Genomic DNA, 13301 nt, shown 5'->3' with positions numbered 1-13301 from the left:
AGATGACAAGTGGGGCCCGCTCGTCATTGAGAGGAGAGAGTTTAAGCAATTTTAGCATCTAAGGGTATAATGGTCTTTTCGCAGCTCCATTACCCTCCGTTAGTACTCCTTCCGTCCAAAATGGTACATACGTCAAAACGAATAAACGCGATGATATAGAGGTGTCACCAAATTTTTTTAGTGGTATAGACGTGGGGGCGTATACATGTAAAACCCTCGTCACCACCGCCCACGGTGAAGACGTGAAAGTCAGCCATGGCCCTCGCGCTCGCCTCGACCCCACTCGCGCACCTCGCCCTCGCCCCGCCCCCAATCTCCGGCTCCCAGTCCTCGCTGCTGCTGCTCCCGCTCCGCCCGTCGCCCGCCGGCGTCTCACTCTCCCTGCTTTCGCTCCTCACCGCGGCCGTCGCGACCAAGGAACCCGAGCTCGGGGGCGGCGGATCGGGGGGCGGTGACGGTGCAGGAGGGAGCGGAGGCGGCGGCGGTGACAGCGAGCCGAGGGAAGGAGGTCCGTGTTGGACTAAGGATAAAAGCCCCCACCCCTCCCACTATAACACCTGGGTTTTATGGTCGGGTTGGCTAGGTGAGGTGGTCTAACTTGGTACCAGAGCCGAGGTCCTGGGTTCGATCCCTCCCGGCCACGCATTTCCGCTGCGCGATTTCCCTAGCTGCGTTTGCTGAGACCGAAGTGCTGAGACCGAACAGGTGGCACAGCCCCGCGGCTCGCCCGGCTCGCACGCAGTAGGGGGAATGTTGGACTGAGGATAAAAGCCACCACCCCTCCCACTATAACACCTGGGTTTTATGGTCGGGTTGGCTAGGTGGGGCGCTCTAACTGTCCGGAAGGCGGAAGGGGAAGGGGAGGGGGAGGAAGAGAAGATGGGGCAGGGGCTATCCATGTCGCAGAAGCTCACTCTCGCCTACGCCGCGCTCGTCGGAGGTAATGCATTTCCCCAGAGTGATCCGTTGCAATTTGAAGCGTATGGTTTTCTGTACTATTTGGGATCAGTTACAAATCACTACGAACCAACCTGGTCCGAATAGCTAAGCAGTCATCATACTGAGGGTTGATTTAAGGGGAAGGGCTGGTCGATCCTGGAGTGTCCTGCGTTTGTGCTCCAGCGTCATATTCCCCCCTCCATTCGACTACTATCAAGTATCAATTGCCTAGCTCTTTTCACTTTTCTGCTATCAACGTTGTCTGCGCGATGGTAATAAGTCAGAACTATCTACCTTGCTGTTGTGATATCAATCAATGAAATATAGTACCTGAATTCCTTAGAAAGTGGTGTATTCTCCAATCTTACTACAAGCACTCCGTATTCTGCGTATCGCAACGTTGTTGCCTCATTAGACGGAGATGACACTTGTGCAGTATTAAATCTTGTTGCCCCTGAGAGTCACATAGGATTAGTGTAATGGCATTGGCATTTGTTGCAATTCAGTTAGGGCAAACCAGAATAAAAATGAAATTGGTACGTTTCGGCAAATATAGAAATAACTTACCTCTCTGTGTACCATAGAAAATAGAATGATCAGCTTGCTTGTTGTCTAACTCCAATAACAGTCTAAGGGGAATGATAATACTGTAGTATTGCTCCTAGCGTGAAGGGTATCATGTGCATTCAAACAAGCTAGAAATGGTGACTTAATTGTACATTGAAGTGCAGAAGTGGTTTATTTCAATGACATAGCTGCTGATGGTCTTTCTACATGGCGCCTTTGATACTTGGTGTTCCTTATCATGTTTATCGAAGTTAGCAGAAAGATATTCCTGGCTTAACCACAGCTCCGCCAATCAAGTCCTGTAATGTCTGCATGTTTTTAGAGGCACAACACGAACCAGTGCCCTTATTATCACTCTCCATTTGACTAGTATAACTTTGTTATTGTTTTGTTTCACTTTCGGCTCTCATTGAGTCATTATTCTCTTTGGGATAGTGACAAGTCAGAATTATATATCTTTGTGTGCCAATGTGGTGATATCTACAAATGATAGTAATTGAATTCTTTGGAAGTGGTGATTACTCACCATTCTTATTTCATGCACTGTCTTCTGCGTACTGTACTATAGCCATTGCGCCCCTCATTAGATGGAGTTTCTTGGCTTCATACTGTACATATGATTATTGCCCTTGACATTTCTGACGATCAGTTTGATGGCATTGGTCAAAGTTGACTTGGAAATAGGATAAATCAGAATGAAGATGACATTGGGATGTTTTCGCAAACATAGAAGTGCATTACATCTGTGTGCCACAGAATGCTCTTTTTGCTTATATTATCTAATCCCATTAACGCCTAAGGAAAATAACACTGTTATGATATTGCTCCTAATATGAATTGACTTAATGCTGCAAAGAAGTGTTTTTATTCCTTAATATAGCAGCCGGTGGTCTTTCTTTTTGGTGCCTCTGATACCTGGGGTTTCTTTTCTTATGTTTACTGTCCTTGTTGAAGTTAGCCGAATGTTATGGGTTCCTGGCATAACCTCAGCTCCACCTATCAAGTTGTGCAGTGTTTACGTACCTGTTTTAGATGCGCATATTTACTGCATTATGCCTGGATATATCTTGAGATGCAATTTTTTTTCTATGCTGACTGTTCCTGCCAAAGTGCAAAAGATTATGGGAGCTGATTGTTCTGCCTTTAATGTTTGTAGATGGTGGTGTGATGGGATATATGAAGAGTGGAAGCCAGAAATCCTTGGCTGCAGGAGGCATATCAGCTCTCGTCCTGTACTTTGTCCACACTCAATTCCCAGTGAGGCCTGTCTTTGCATCATCAATTGGTCTAGGTACACAATCTTTTTTTCTGGTCATTTGGTCCTTTCCTTTGCTTGGCAGTTTTATGAACCTGGATTTTTCACCTGACGTCCTTTTGATTTTGCATTCTAGGCATATCGGCTGCGCTACTGTCAGTGATGGGGTCTCGCTTCAAGAAGTCCGGGAAGATATTCCCAGCCGGTGTCGTGTCACTCGTGTCCCTGGTCATGGTCGGAGGCTACTTCCATGGGATCTTGCGTAGCTCCCATGCTTGATAGAGTCCGTTTCCATCACACCATCTGCACCACGCATTGGGATCACTATCAAGTTTTCTGTTTCATCCGCTTTAGGCACCCTTTGTTGTTTTAAATTCCGATGAACTCTTTCACTTTTTGGTGGATGTTTCAAGTGTTCTTAAGAGTTGCCGTTCTCAAGTTTAGTTCATGTTCAGTGCCTCTGTGGGACAGATAGCCAATAAGCACATGACTGAGTGGCCGGTAGTTGTGAAAGACGAGCATGTATTTCTTTTTTTGGAATTCTGAAAGACGAGCTTTTTGAAAATCAGTTCTAGTAGGTCTCGATCTATTGTTCCGGTGAACCGGGCCAGTTGTTCAGACAGAGATGCTGATTTTCATGTACTGTATTTTCTGCGTATGTCCGACGATTTTATTTCAAAAGAAAAAAAAACATAGATGGCTGGAAGGCCCAACGTGAGGGGCTCATCTAATAGTGAATGGCCACAAAATATTGATCTAATCAGATTGCATCTACATGCAAGCATTAATTCAGGTACTTTATTAGCCAACTTAAAAGCCAAAGCCAGCTCTATTGTATGAACGAGCTTTGTTTAAGGCTCAAGCTGACGTGACCGATGCATTCCGCTAGCAGCTATCTAAACCATTAGCCCTGCTCTAAAGCGACTCCAAACATGACACATAAATATATCATCTGCGATTTGCAATGGACATAGAAAAGATAAGGAGCCAGATAACACCACAGGATAAACTCTACACTAAATGGTAACGGGTCTGGCACACATCACAGCTAAATATATCGATATCTTAACAGTAATGACAATAACAGGAAACTTGCACTCAAGGTGTATGTCCTGCGAAAACTTCAGACTTCTTTCTTGAGCCAATCGATGGCAGCTTCAGAACCCAGTAAGCTGCCCTTGGTCGACTTGCGTGGGCTCCGAGGTGTGCAACTGACCCTCGAATGCAGCTTCAGTACCCAGGACTCCCTCCCGCAGGCAACTTATGTGCATCCCCCCCCAGGGGCCCCATTGACCACTTCTTTCTTGATCTCCTGGATGACAGCTCCAGTATCCAGTCCTCTTCCCTCAGGCAACTTATGTGGATCCAAAGGGGGGCCACTGAGCACTTCTTTCTTGATCTCCTGGACGACAGCTCCAGTATCCAGTACTCCTCCCTTGGGCAACTTATGTGGATTCCCAGGGGGACCATTGACAACGTTCTTGTCCTCCTGAATGGGAGCTTCAGTATCCAGTACTCCTCCCTCGGGTGACTTATGTGGATTCCCAGGCACCCCGTTGACAACTTCTTCCTTTATCTCTTGGATGGCAGCTTCAGTATCTGGTACTCTTCTCTCAGTCGACTTATGTGGATGCACAGGCTTTTCCCCTTGATCAGCTTCAAGTGTCTTTGTAGCTTGTTCAGCTTCATATGCCTTTTTAGCTTGTTCAGCTTCATAAGCTTCTTTAGCTTCCCTGACCAATAACTTCATATGTTCTAGTGCATCAGCCTTCATATTGTGGCCACGGATCATTTCTCCATACATTCTCAGGCAGGTCCGCTTCAAGATCTTGCCATCGTATTCAGGAGAATCATCCAACAACTTTGTCAGTACCTCCATTGTAAATATCTGGGAAAAAACAAGCTTTTGCTAAATAATTGAATGACAAGTCTGCATAAAATGCACAGCAAGCCAGGAACACATCTACAAAATATTTACCTCTTCATATTCAGTTGTTGTAACATAGGGGCAGCATACAATCCTGATAGCTGTTGCAAGTTTCCATGAACCCCAACCCTGAGTGTCGATTTGAGACACTTCCAAAAGAAGGTGTTCGTGACTACGGAAGAAATTAGAATGTTTTTTCAAACATAAATCACAATCATGCAAGATACCCGCTGTCTCAATAATACGTTCATTAACCTGGATACAATGAGAAATGCTTCATCAAAAACAGAAAAATGGAAGCGTAAAATTTCTACAAAATACACAAACTATCAGAAAGCAAACTGTAGAAGAAAGGGAGCAAGAATAGCAGAATGCATTTCATTCAGACATTAGGGAAATCACATATTGGCCTCACCATCTCAGGTTTGAAATCATGAAAACCATAACGATCCAGGACAGTTTTCATCCCATAACTCATCTGGAGGCGGTCCTCCTCAGTCAGCTCTGATGTTTCTTCTGGAATTAAACTCCTCATGAGATTCTTCAGGCCCCACATCACCTCCAGCACTTCATCATTAAACAGGCACGGTATTTTCTGAAAAAAAGCCCCAGCAAAACTCTCAAAATTGTTACACAAACATAAGCAAAGAAGGGAGCTTATACTGACCAATCTTGCTTCAATGGCCTTTTTATACTCAAGTTTTCCAACAGCTAGCTTTTGGCCAGGAAGGTGCCACTTCTTGATCATCTCAGTAAGATGAGTGCTAATACCAGTATGGTTAATGACTTTGGACTTGTCATTGAATGTTCTAAATTCTTTCAGCCAAATGAACTGAGAAAGATACAGAGACAATGATTACATTAGGAGAAGAAAGGATTATCGAAATGCCATGCATCGCTCTTGATCATGACAGGAGGGTGCAATTCAGTTCTCAATTATGAAGACATAGCCGCCTCACTTATCAGACTATTGCAACATAGATCATATCAGTAATGTAATGTCTTTTGAAATGGTTCTCTGGTAATGGCTACAATCTCAGGCATAAACCGTACTCCCTTGTAAACAAAGTGTCAGGAAAAGCAAGCTACTGCAATTTGCATAATTAGTGCTTGTCCTAGTGTGTAACTAGGAACATGTAACATTGCATAACCCCCCCCCCCCCCAAACAAAAAAAAAATTGCAATATGGTTCAGATATGTAATGTGATGTATTTTGAAATGGTTCTCTGGTAGTAGGTACAATCTCAGGCATAAATTGTACTGCCTTAAAAAAAGGGACAGGAAAAGCAAGTTACTGCAATTTGCATAATTAGTGCTTGTCCTAGTGTGTAGCTAAAAATAGGTATATTGCAATACAACAGGAGGCAATCATAAGCTCATGACGGTCCAAGGTTGCTGCTCGGATTAAATTGGTGAAAAACAACTTAAAGACACGACAAACAGGAGAGGAGAAAGGGCACTGACAAGGCGTGTCTTATCATTATTTATGAACTTTGACCAGATATTCTGCAGGAAACAAGATACAGAAAAAATAGGTCGGTACAAAGAGGAATAAGCAAGCAATGACTATAAAACATGAAAATAGAGAAAGAATAAAGCAAGTACCTCCTTAGCATTTGGTAGGAAGAGTTGGACGCCATAATATTTGAAAATTGCGAAGCCAGAGGGCGTCTCAAACAGCAGCAGAATGATACCATTATGGCCCAACCTGTCAGCTGCGAACATAGAAGGCAAGCAAACTAAGCCAAGCAGGATTGCAAGGGAAAACGTACGTACCAAAATAGCCCATTCAGACATCAAACATGAAGTCAGTCATAGACTCGGCGACCACTGCATCCCTCTCGGATGCGCAAACCCAAAGAAGTAAAGCAAACTCAGGCAAGCAGAGGATTGCAAGGCAACCAGAGGATTGCAAGGGGGAAACGTAGGGAAAAAATTAGCACATCCCGACGAGAAAATTAGCACATCCTGCCGGTGACTTGGGCCGGCGTGCAGCGCGTGATGCAGAGCCGGCGCGCGCGCCCGGTGGCCGAGCTGCTGGCTTGGGAGTGCGCTCAGGGTGGATCAGCGTCAAGGTCGCTGTGCACACGTTTGGAGTCCCAAATTTTCGAAGTTGATGTTTCTAATGGTAAATATGAGAAGCACAATGTTTGGAGTCCAAAATCTGCAATTTCTCCATTCCGCCATCAAATGTGGAGTCGTAGATCCACGGCGACCACTGTAACCCTACCCGATGCCCTAGGGTTTCTTTTGCTATCCTCGCTAAACTAGTCCAGATTTGCCATCTGACGTCGGTAGGATTGAGGAGGATGGCGCGGGTAAGAGGTTTACCTAAAACGGCAGCCGACGGAGCTGGGGGTGAAGGACGCGCTTCTCTCGCCGTCGAGGTTGGCTCTCCCGAACCGGCGACCAACTCCCGCGCGCAGGAATGCCCTTGTCGCTTTCTGGCTCGACCTAAGGCTGAAGCCGACTGAGCCTGAGGAGAAGAACGCACTTCTCTCTCCGTCGAGGTCGACTGCCTTGAACCGGCGTGCGACTCCGGCGGAGAGGAACTCCCTGACCGCTTTTTCGGTCGATCCATCGAGGTTTGATCCAGATCCAGATCCAGATTTGCAAAAGAGGTGGAGGGGCTATGGTGGTTCGGCGGGACAAGTTGGATTTGGGCCGCTAAAATTGGTTGATCCAGGCTGCTGCAAAGAGACCGAACTGGGCTGTATTCTCCGGTCGTCGTCCGTTGTTCGTCCGGCTCCTGTACTCTCCGCGGTTGGGCTGCATTGGCGAATTTGGGGTTTGACCCAGCTTAGTAAGTCGGCGTTGGAAGAGCGTGGGCACACTCCGTTCGCTGGCCTTGTTGTGCTGACGCGGAGAGCGCGAGCGAGTGATGCACGTACTCACTGATGCTGGCACTGCCACTGGCACCGTCGCCCACTCGCACGCACGGTGATTGGCGCGGTTTTTCCAGAACCTGGTGCGCCGCACTGACGACCGCTCCATTTACTCCCACGATGCCCCGACGCATTTTGGCCGGCCAGTGGCTCGCTCCGGTGAGCATGCTCTGCTCTGGTCCAGTGGTGGAGTGGCCTCTTGTCAACAGATGTCAAAAGGGTTCGTCGAAAGTGGCATCGCTGGTCCCTCCCACTGTAGAGCAGTCGAGCAGAGCACACCAACCCAATTCCTACAGCGAAGAGTTCAGTGCTCTCTATCCAAGTACCACGGATACGCAGCCGATCTGTAACGGTCTGACAGATAGTAGTATCTGGCTATCTAAGCTTCTTTCGGTGCCTGCTCCGTAGGTAACGGCCTGGCATGCGAATGCGATGGTGACTGTCTGGATGGTTTGAGTTCCAAAAGACAGATCAGATGATGCTAATCTCCAATTGCCAATTGATGATGCATTTGATTATCCCCCTTCAAATTGGGGTGTGTTATCCAGATAACTCGTGCACGATGCAATGTGGTCTGCTTAGGTAAATCTGAGCTACATCCTGATTGGAATCAGTAGTAGTCTTTACCGCCCTTCGGCATCCCAGCTGACATGTCGGCGTGGCTTGTTGCCGCCCTATCTCGCGCGCACAGCTAGCGCAGCAGCCTCGCGGCAGCTCAGGTGAACTACTCTCCACTGATCCAATTTTTATGCAGAGTTTCACCATCGCTACCTAGCTTAACAGAGACTTGGAAAGACAATGCAGGCAAAAAGTAGTCAGACGTGCGCACAAGAAAAGGGATGAAGGGCAGAAAAGAGTCAGACTATAGCTTCCAAGCGATTTGACCACCGTGCTCTTCCTGCAACTTGCACGCAGAAATCAAACCTCTCTCTCATAGTCACGGAATCAACCACTCGCCACTGTCGAACGAACATAAACTAGCTTAACGCAGGAGCATGTCGTGATCGTGCGCCACTGGCATGCGCTTCAGACCTTCGGTCATCGCCGCACTGGCGGAGCTCGGCTCGCCTCGTGTTCTTTACTCAGTGTTTGCCTCTATGGGATTGAAGTAGGATACTATAGTGGTGGCCTGTCTAGAGCAAAAGGTTTGGCAAGCGCATGTGCCAAACACCGCCGTGATCTGTGCGAGGATAGTTTGCGTCAGGACTTTTCAGCCGCCTAATTCAAATTTATTCATCAGACGAATATTTTTACATGATTTGATTCAGAGTTCCTTGCATGTTTTGATTCCGTTTGTAGGGTCATTATTTGATTATACGGATAATGTACCCGCAAAATGCATGAGCAATATGACCCTAATGGGAAGAGAACAATGTGATTGATAGATTGGTGGTATAGGTGCCGTTGTCTTATCGAGCTCGGATCCAAGTGCCTAGTACCTCTGTACGTCATCTTCTTTTTTCTGAGTGCTAAAGCTCGCTGTTTAATTCGTCTTTCAAAGAAAATTCTAGTAAAAAAGGATAAAATTGGGTGAAAAGTGAGAAGTTAATCTACTAGCTACTTAGCTGTCAGCGCTCCAACGAAAGTAAAACAAGTTCGAACTGTCATTCACTGTCAAAACAAGATCAACTCGGCTTCAGAATCCAGATAGTTTATAGCACAAGTGACAACAAAGGAATGAAACCGGCACAAGGTCACACCAAGTTTGGGAGATCCGCAACGACGATGGCCCCGTTTAGTTTGCAGCGTGCTAGTGAATAGTAATAGTTTGACCGCTAATTACGGTGTCAAATAAAGGCAGTTTATAAAACCAACTTCAGAACCCCGCGCTAGTGACCCTGAAGAATCATGAGGCCATGGATCGCGCGATTAGATGATGGTTACTATAGCATAACTGTAGCAAATCAACGATTATTTAACGTCATTAGATTCGTCACGAAAAGTTACAACCATCCCTAAAAAGTTTTTACAAATAGACTTCATTCGGTCCTTCATGCAGGAAAGATTCTCTTCTAGCGTTAGGATTGTAGCGCCAAACCAAATAAGGCCGATGTATCAGCAGCATGCATGGGCCGCGAAAAGTAAGAGCACGCCTCTGTTCCTTCGCTTGGAGTGTATGCTTAATCCTAGCACTCTGCTTAAAGCAAACATGCTCCACGCCTAATTTGCTGACCCGGGTCATGCTAATCACGACCAGCAGACGCGCCGCTATTCACACCTGAGCTTAAAGACTAAACGGGGATCTGGGTCATAGTTATTGCCTGATTGGTGGTTGCAAAGTCGTATGCTATGCACTGAAACTCCACTAGCTGAGGGAGCCTGTCCCACATTTTAGCAGTAGCTTTGAAATTCATGTCCGGGCCTGGAGTAAAGAAACGCAAATGGGAGGATCTCGCTTGATCCTCCTGGCTCCAAAATACCAAGCAAAGCAAGGATATAGCAAAAATGTTATGGGATCACTGGTACCAGTGCAACTGTTTATGAAACATTTTCTAATTTTTTTAGGGAAACACATTTTTTTAAAGTAACATGGACTTCCAAGAAAAATAAAACAAGGCGTAGCAGACAGCAACGAAGTTGCATTATTAGTTTGATGCATGACACATACTGAGCTTACCTAGCAGACACCCTTACAATAATATCTTTTTTCTTCAAATATCATGCAGGTCTAATCCTACGTGTAACATGTGTTCCCCCTATTTCTTACTTTCTGGCTGTACACCACTTAAAGTTAAACAATGTCCAAGGTGTAGATGGCAATTCCCAGATAACATGCATGCTTGAGACACTAGGAGTGTTGTAAAGAACTAGCATGCTGGCACCGCAATGCCTATAAATACCAGGGCGCATGGAGCTATCCTTGCAGCCGCACCACGCACTGGCCACTGAAATCACAGAATTCCCTGTGCCTTAGCCAGCTCTAGCTATCAGCAATGGCGTCCAGGCAATCCCTTGCTTGCTATACCATGGCCCTGCTGTTCGCTGCGGCCGCTGTCTCAGCGCAGCTCTCCACCGATTTCTACGACGAGACATGCCCCGACGCGCTCGACATCATCGAGTCCGCCGTGAGAGCTGCCGTCTCCAAGGAGTCCCGCATGGGGGCGTCCCTGCTCCGCCTCCATTTCCACGACTGCTTTGTCAATGCAAGTGCCATTATTAGCCACCTCCTAATTTTCTTCGGCCTTTCATTTTTTTCCCTTTTATCTGAAGCTCCGATGTTGCTTTTTTTCTCTGAAACTCTTAAGCAAAATCTAGCGACTTCAAATCCGTTTGGAAATTAGGAAAACTTAACGAGATTAAGTTAGAATCTTCCCCTGCTTGCACATGGAGAATAGATGCGTAACATGCAGCAGAGTATGTGGGACAGTGTGGTGCTGTACAGTCAGTTCAGTTAAAAAAAGTGGCGCACGCGCACTCTGCGGCATGCTTGAATTTTCAAACAAGTCTTTGTCATTTCTAGCTGATAGGTTAGTCTCTGAGCACAATCATGGAGTGCCTTTTCGTGGACTAACCGTTGACTGCGAATGAACTTTACAGGGCTGTGACGGGTCAGTGCTGCTCGACGACGCCCCGGGCTTCACCGGCGAGAAGACCGCGCAGCCGAACAAGAACTCGCTGCGCGGGTTCGAAGTGGTTGACGAAATCAAGGCGCAGCTCGAGGATGCCTGCAAGCAGACGGTCTCCTGCGCCGACATCCTCGCCGTGGCCGCCCGCGATTCCGTCGTCGCCGTAAGCACCACATGCACAATCATTCAGATCATGATTAGTTGGGTTACCTCTTTCCATGCGTGGTTTCAAGCTAACTGCCACCTCTGCAGCTTGGCGGGCCAACCTGGGACGTCGAGCTCGGCCGTCGGGACGCGACGACGGCGAGCCTGGACGACGCGAACAACGACCTCCCGGCGCCGACCTTGGACCTCGGCGACCTGATCAAGGCCTTCTCCAAGAAGGGCCTGAGCGCGACGGACATGATCGCGCTCTCGGGCGGGCACACCATTGGGCAGGCGCGGTGCGTCAACTTCCGCGGCCGCCTCTACAACGAGACCACGAGCCTGGACGCGTCGCTGGCGTCGTCGCTAAAGCCGCGGTGCCCGAGCGCGACCGGCAACGGCGACGACAACACCTCGCCGCTGGACCCGTCCACGTCCTACGTCTTCGACAACTTCTACTACAAGAACCTGCTGCGGAACAAGGGCCTGCTGCACTCGGACCAGCAGCTGTTCAACGGCGGCTCCGCGGACGCGCAGACCAAGGCCTACGCGTCGGACATGGCCGGGTTCTTCGACGACTTCCGCGACGCCATGGTTAAGATGGGCGGCATCGGCGTCGTCACTGGATCCGGCGGGCAGGTCAGGGTCAACTGCCGGAAGGCGAACTAAAGCAACAGCAGAGGATGTATCAGCTACTGTGGTGACTGGTGACAGACCTAGTAGTAATGGAGTAGAGTGATCAGTCCGTGTGGTGTGTTGTGGTCTGCAGAAATGTTCCTTCTATCATGTTGTAGTCTGCTTCGAACGGTTGTAGCACTACCATACCGAAATACTAATACGAAGGAATAATACAGCTCTTGGGATCATGTATGCTTTCATTTGATCAGATTACCGTGAATGGCATCGTAAGTTCAGAATCTTCAGAAGCAAAACTCTTGGGCCATTCATTCCTCAGGAATTTTGAGCCCGGCCCACGACCAGCTTTTGCCCCTCTGGACTCGGAGCCCACAACCACAGTTTTTTTTTTGAGTTTCGTACAAGATCCGGGCCTGTGGGGCAATATTACGTGACTGGCCATTGTTGCAAAGACGAGAATTTAGAGTTTTCGTTTTTTTTGTGTGCCGGCCGACCATTTTGCGATACGAAAAGAAGTGTTTGGACGAAACGCGTGATTTGGAGTAAAAAAAAACTATAGCGATAAGTGCATAAGGAGTAGAGATGGCAGCGGATCGGGTTTGGTGCGGGTATCCGCGGGTTTCGGTTTTTCGGGTTTCGGATTTGGTGTTGGTTTTTCGCCCACGGTTTTCAGGTTCGGGTTGGGTTTGGTTTCGGGTTCGGTTTCGGGTTTTGGTTTCCACCCGCGGATATCCAATGGATATCCGAAATAAATCATTTGGAATAAAAACTTTTATAATATTTTAATGATAACTTGTTTACTTAGACTATTAAATTTATTGAAAGTTGACTCATGAAAATATTTATTATTTGTTGCCTCTTGTTTATACATGTGAATATGTGTATATTTATCCGCGGATTTCGGGTATCCATTCGGGTTTCGGGTATCCGCGGGTTTGGTTTTGGTGATGGATTTCCACCCGAATCGGTTTCGGGTTCGGATTCGGGTTTTGATTTCGGGTTTCGGTTTTGGGTGCACGGAGACTCCACCCGATCCGAACCCGACCCGTTGCCATCCGAGGAGGAGGCTGCTCGCTAGCTGTCTGAGGCTTGATGAGAGCCGCGTGTAGCGCGGGTGGCAGGAGCCGGTGGCTGGCTTCCTGCCCGTCAGGGTTCGAGCCCGGGTGACTCCACTCTGGTGTCTCACTTCTGGGATTTATTCCCAGAATAAATCTGCAGTTCACGCGTCAGTATTTAGCGAAGTCCGTTGACTTCAAGTGCTTGCGGCCGCGCGTAGTTCCTTAAATATAGGTTGTAGGTCTAGCTTGCGCCCAAGGTTGTAGGTCTAGCTTGCGCGCAAGGTGGGGTGTGTCTAAGTTAGGGTCTGTTTGGCAGGGCTTCGG

The 13301-nt window shown here is 47.6% G+C and overlaps 3 protein-coding genes across 7 annotated transcripts; 2 read left to right on the top strand and 1 right to left on the bottom strand.

Annotated features, from left to right (window-relative positions):
- Window positions 1-226: 226 nt before the first annotated feature.
- On the top strand, window positions 227-3385 carry LOC120680552 (protein FATTY ACID EXPORT 2, chloroplastic-like). 2 transcript variants are annotated; one of them, XM_039962052.1, is made up of 4 exons: window positions 227-508; window positions 854-940; window positions 2663-2797; window positions 2898-3385. In XM_039962052.1, the coding sequence occupies exons 1-4, from the start codon at window positions 256-258 to the stop codon at window positions 3038-3040; spliced, it is 618 nt and encodes a 205-aa protein (XP_039817986.1). In that variant the 5' UTR covers window positions 227-255; the 3' UTR covers window positions 3041-3385. The 2 variants fall into 2 exon arrangements, with proteins under 2 accessions (XP_039817986.1, XP_039817985.1); XM_039962051.1 differs by having other exon boundaries at window positions 381-508; window positions 838-940.
- A 292-nt stretch (window positions 3386-3677) lies between these two features.
- On the bottom strand, window positions 3678-7416 carry LOC120680550. Of its 4 annotated transcripts, none has more exons than XM_039962049.1 (7): window positions 7020-7397; window positions 6294-6403; window positions 6153-6194; window positions 5356-5520; window positions 5104-5283; window positions 4740-4943; window positions 3678-4589 (listed from the first exon to the last, which is right to left on the bottom strand). In XM_039962049.1, the coding sequence occupies exons 1-7, from the start codon at window positions 7267-7269 to the stop codon at window positions 4023-4025; spliced, it is 1518 nt and encodes a 505-aa protein (XP_039817983.1). In that variant the 5' UTR covers window positions 7270-7397; the 3' UTR covers window positions 3678-4022. The 4 variants fall into 4 exon arrangements, with proteins under 4 accessions (XP_039817983.1, XP_039817982.1, XP_039817981.1 ...); XM_039962048.1 differs by having other exon boundaries at window positions 3678-4649; window positions 7020-7366; XM_039962047.1 differs by having other exon boundaries at window positions 5104-5520; window positions 7020-7416.
- Window positions 7417-10451: 3035 nt separating this feature from the next.
- On the top strand, window positions 10452-12149 carry LOC120680551 (peroxidase 2-like). Its single transcript, XM_039962050.1, has 3 exons — window positions 10452-10716; window positions 11111-11302; window positions 11392-12149. Exons 1-3 carry the CDS (start codon window positions 10507-10509, stop codon window positions 11950-11952), a joined length of 963 nt encoding a protein of 320 aa, XP_039817984.1. The 5' UTR covers window positions 10452-10506; the 3' UTR covers window positions 11953-12149.
- The last annotated feature ends 1152 nt before the right edge of the window (window positions 12150-13301 follow it).

Source organism: Panicum virgatum, chromosome 7N, assembly GCF_016808335.1.
Source record: "Panicum virgatum strain AP13 chromosome 7N, P.virgatum_v5, whole genome shotgun sequence".
NCBI classification, from domain to species: domain Eukaryota; kingdom Viridiplantae; phylum Streptophyta; class Magnoliopsida; order Poales; family Poaceae; genus Panicum; species Panicum virgatum.
This window is presented reverse-complemented; position numbering and strand designations above follow the sequence as displayed.

Excerpts from the sequence above, each read along its gene's own strand:
- LOC120680552 (XM_039962052.1), top strand. The coding sequence starts at position 256 with ATGGCCCTCGCGCTCGCCTCGACCCCACTCGCGCACCTCGCCCTCGCC. Across the intron at positions 941-2,662 it reads CTACGCCGCGCTCGTCGGAG|ATGGTGGTGTGATGGGATAT; the intron begins GTAATGCATTTC and ends TAATGTTTGTAG. Across the intron at positions 2,798-2,897 it reads TGCATCATCAATTGGTCTAG|GCATATCGGCTGCGCTACTG; the intron begins GTACACAATCTT and ends TTTGCATTCTAG.
- LOC120680550 (XM_039962046.1), bottom strand. The coding sequence starts at position 7,269 with ATGGATCGACCGAAAAAGCGGTCAGGGAGTTCCTCTCCGCCGGAGTCG. Across the intron at positions 6,404-7,019 it reads TCCGTCGGCTGCCGTTTTAG|CTGACAGGTTGGGCCATAAT; the intron begins GTAAACCTCTTA and ends CTATGTTCGCAG. Across the intron at positions 6,195-6,293 it reads TCCTACCAAATGCTAAGGAG|AATATCTGGTCAAAGTTCAT; the intron begins GTACTTGCTTTA and ends TGTTTCCTGCAG.
- LOC120680551 (XM_039962050.1), top strand. The coding sequence starts at position 10,507 with ATGGCGTCCAGGCAATCCCTTGCTTGCTATACCATGGCCCTGCTGTTC. Across the intron at positions 10,717-11,110 it reads TCCACGACTGCTTTGTCAAT|GGCTGTGACGGGTCAGTGCT; the intron begins GCAAGTGCCATT and ends TGAACTTTACAG. Across the intron at positions 11,303-11,391 it reads CCCGCGATTCCGTCGTCGCC|CTTGGCGGGCCAACCTGGGA; the intron begins GTAAGCACCACA and ends CCACCTCTGCAG.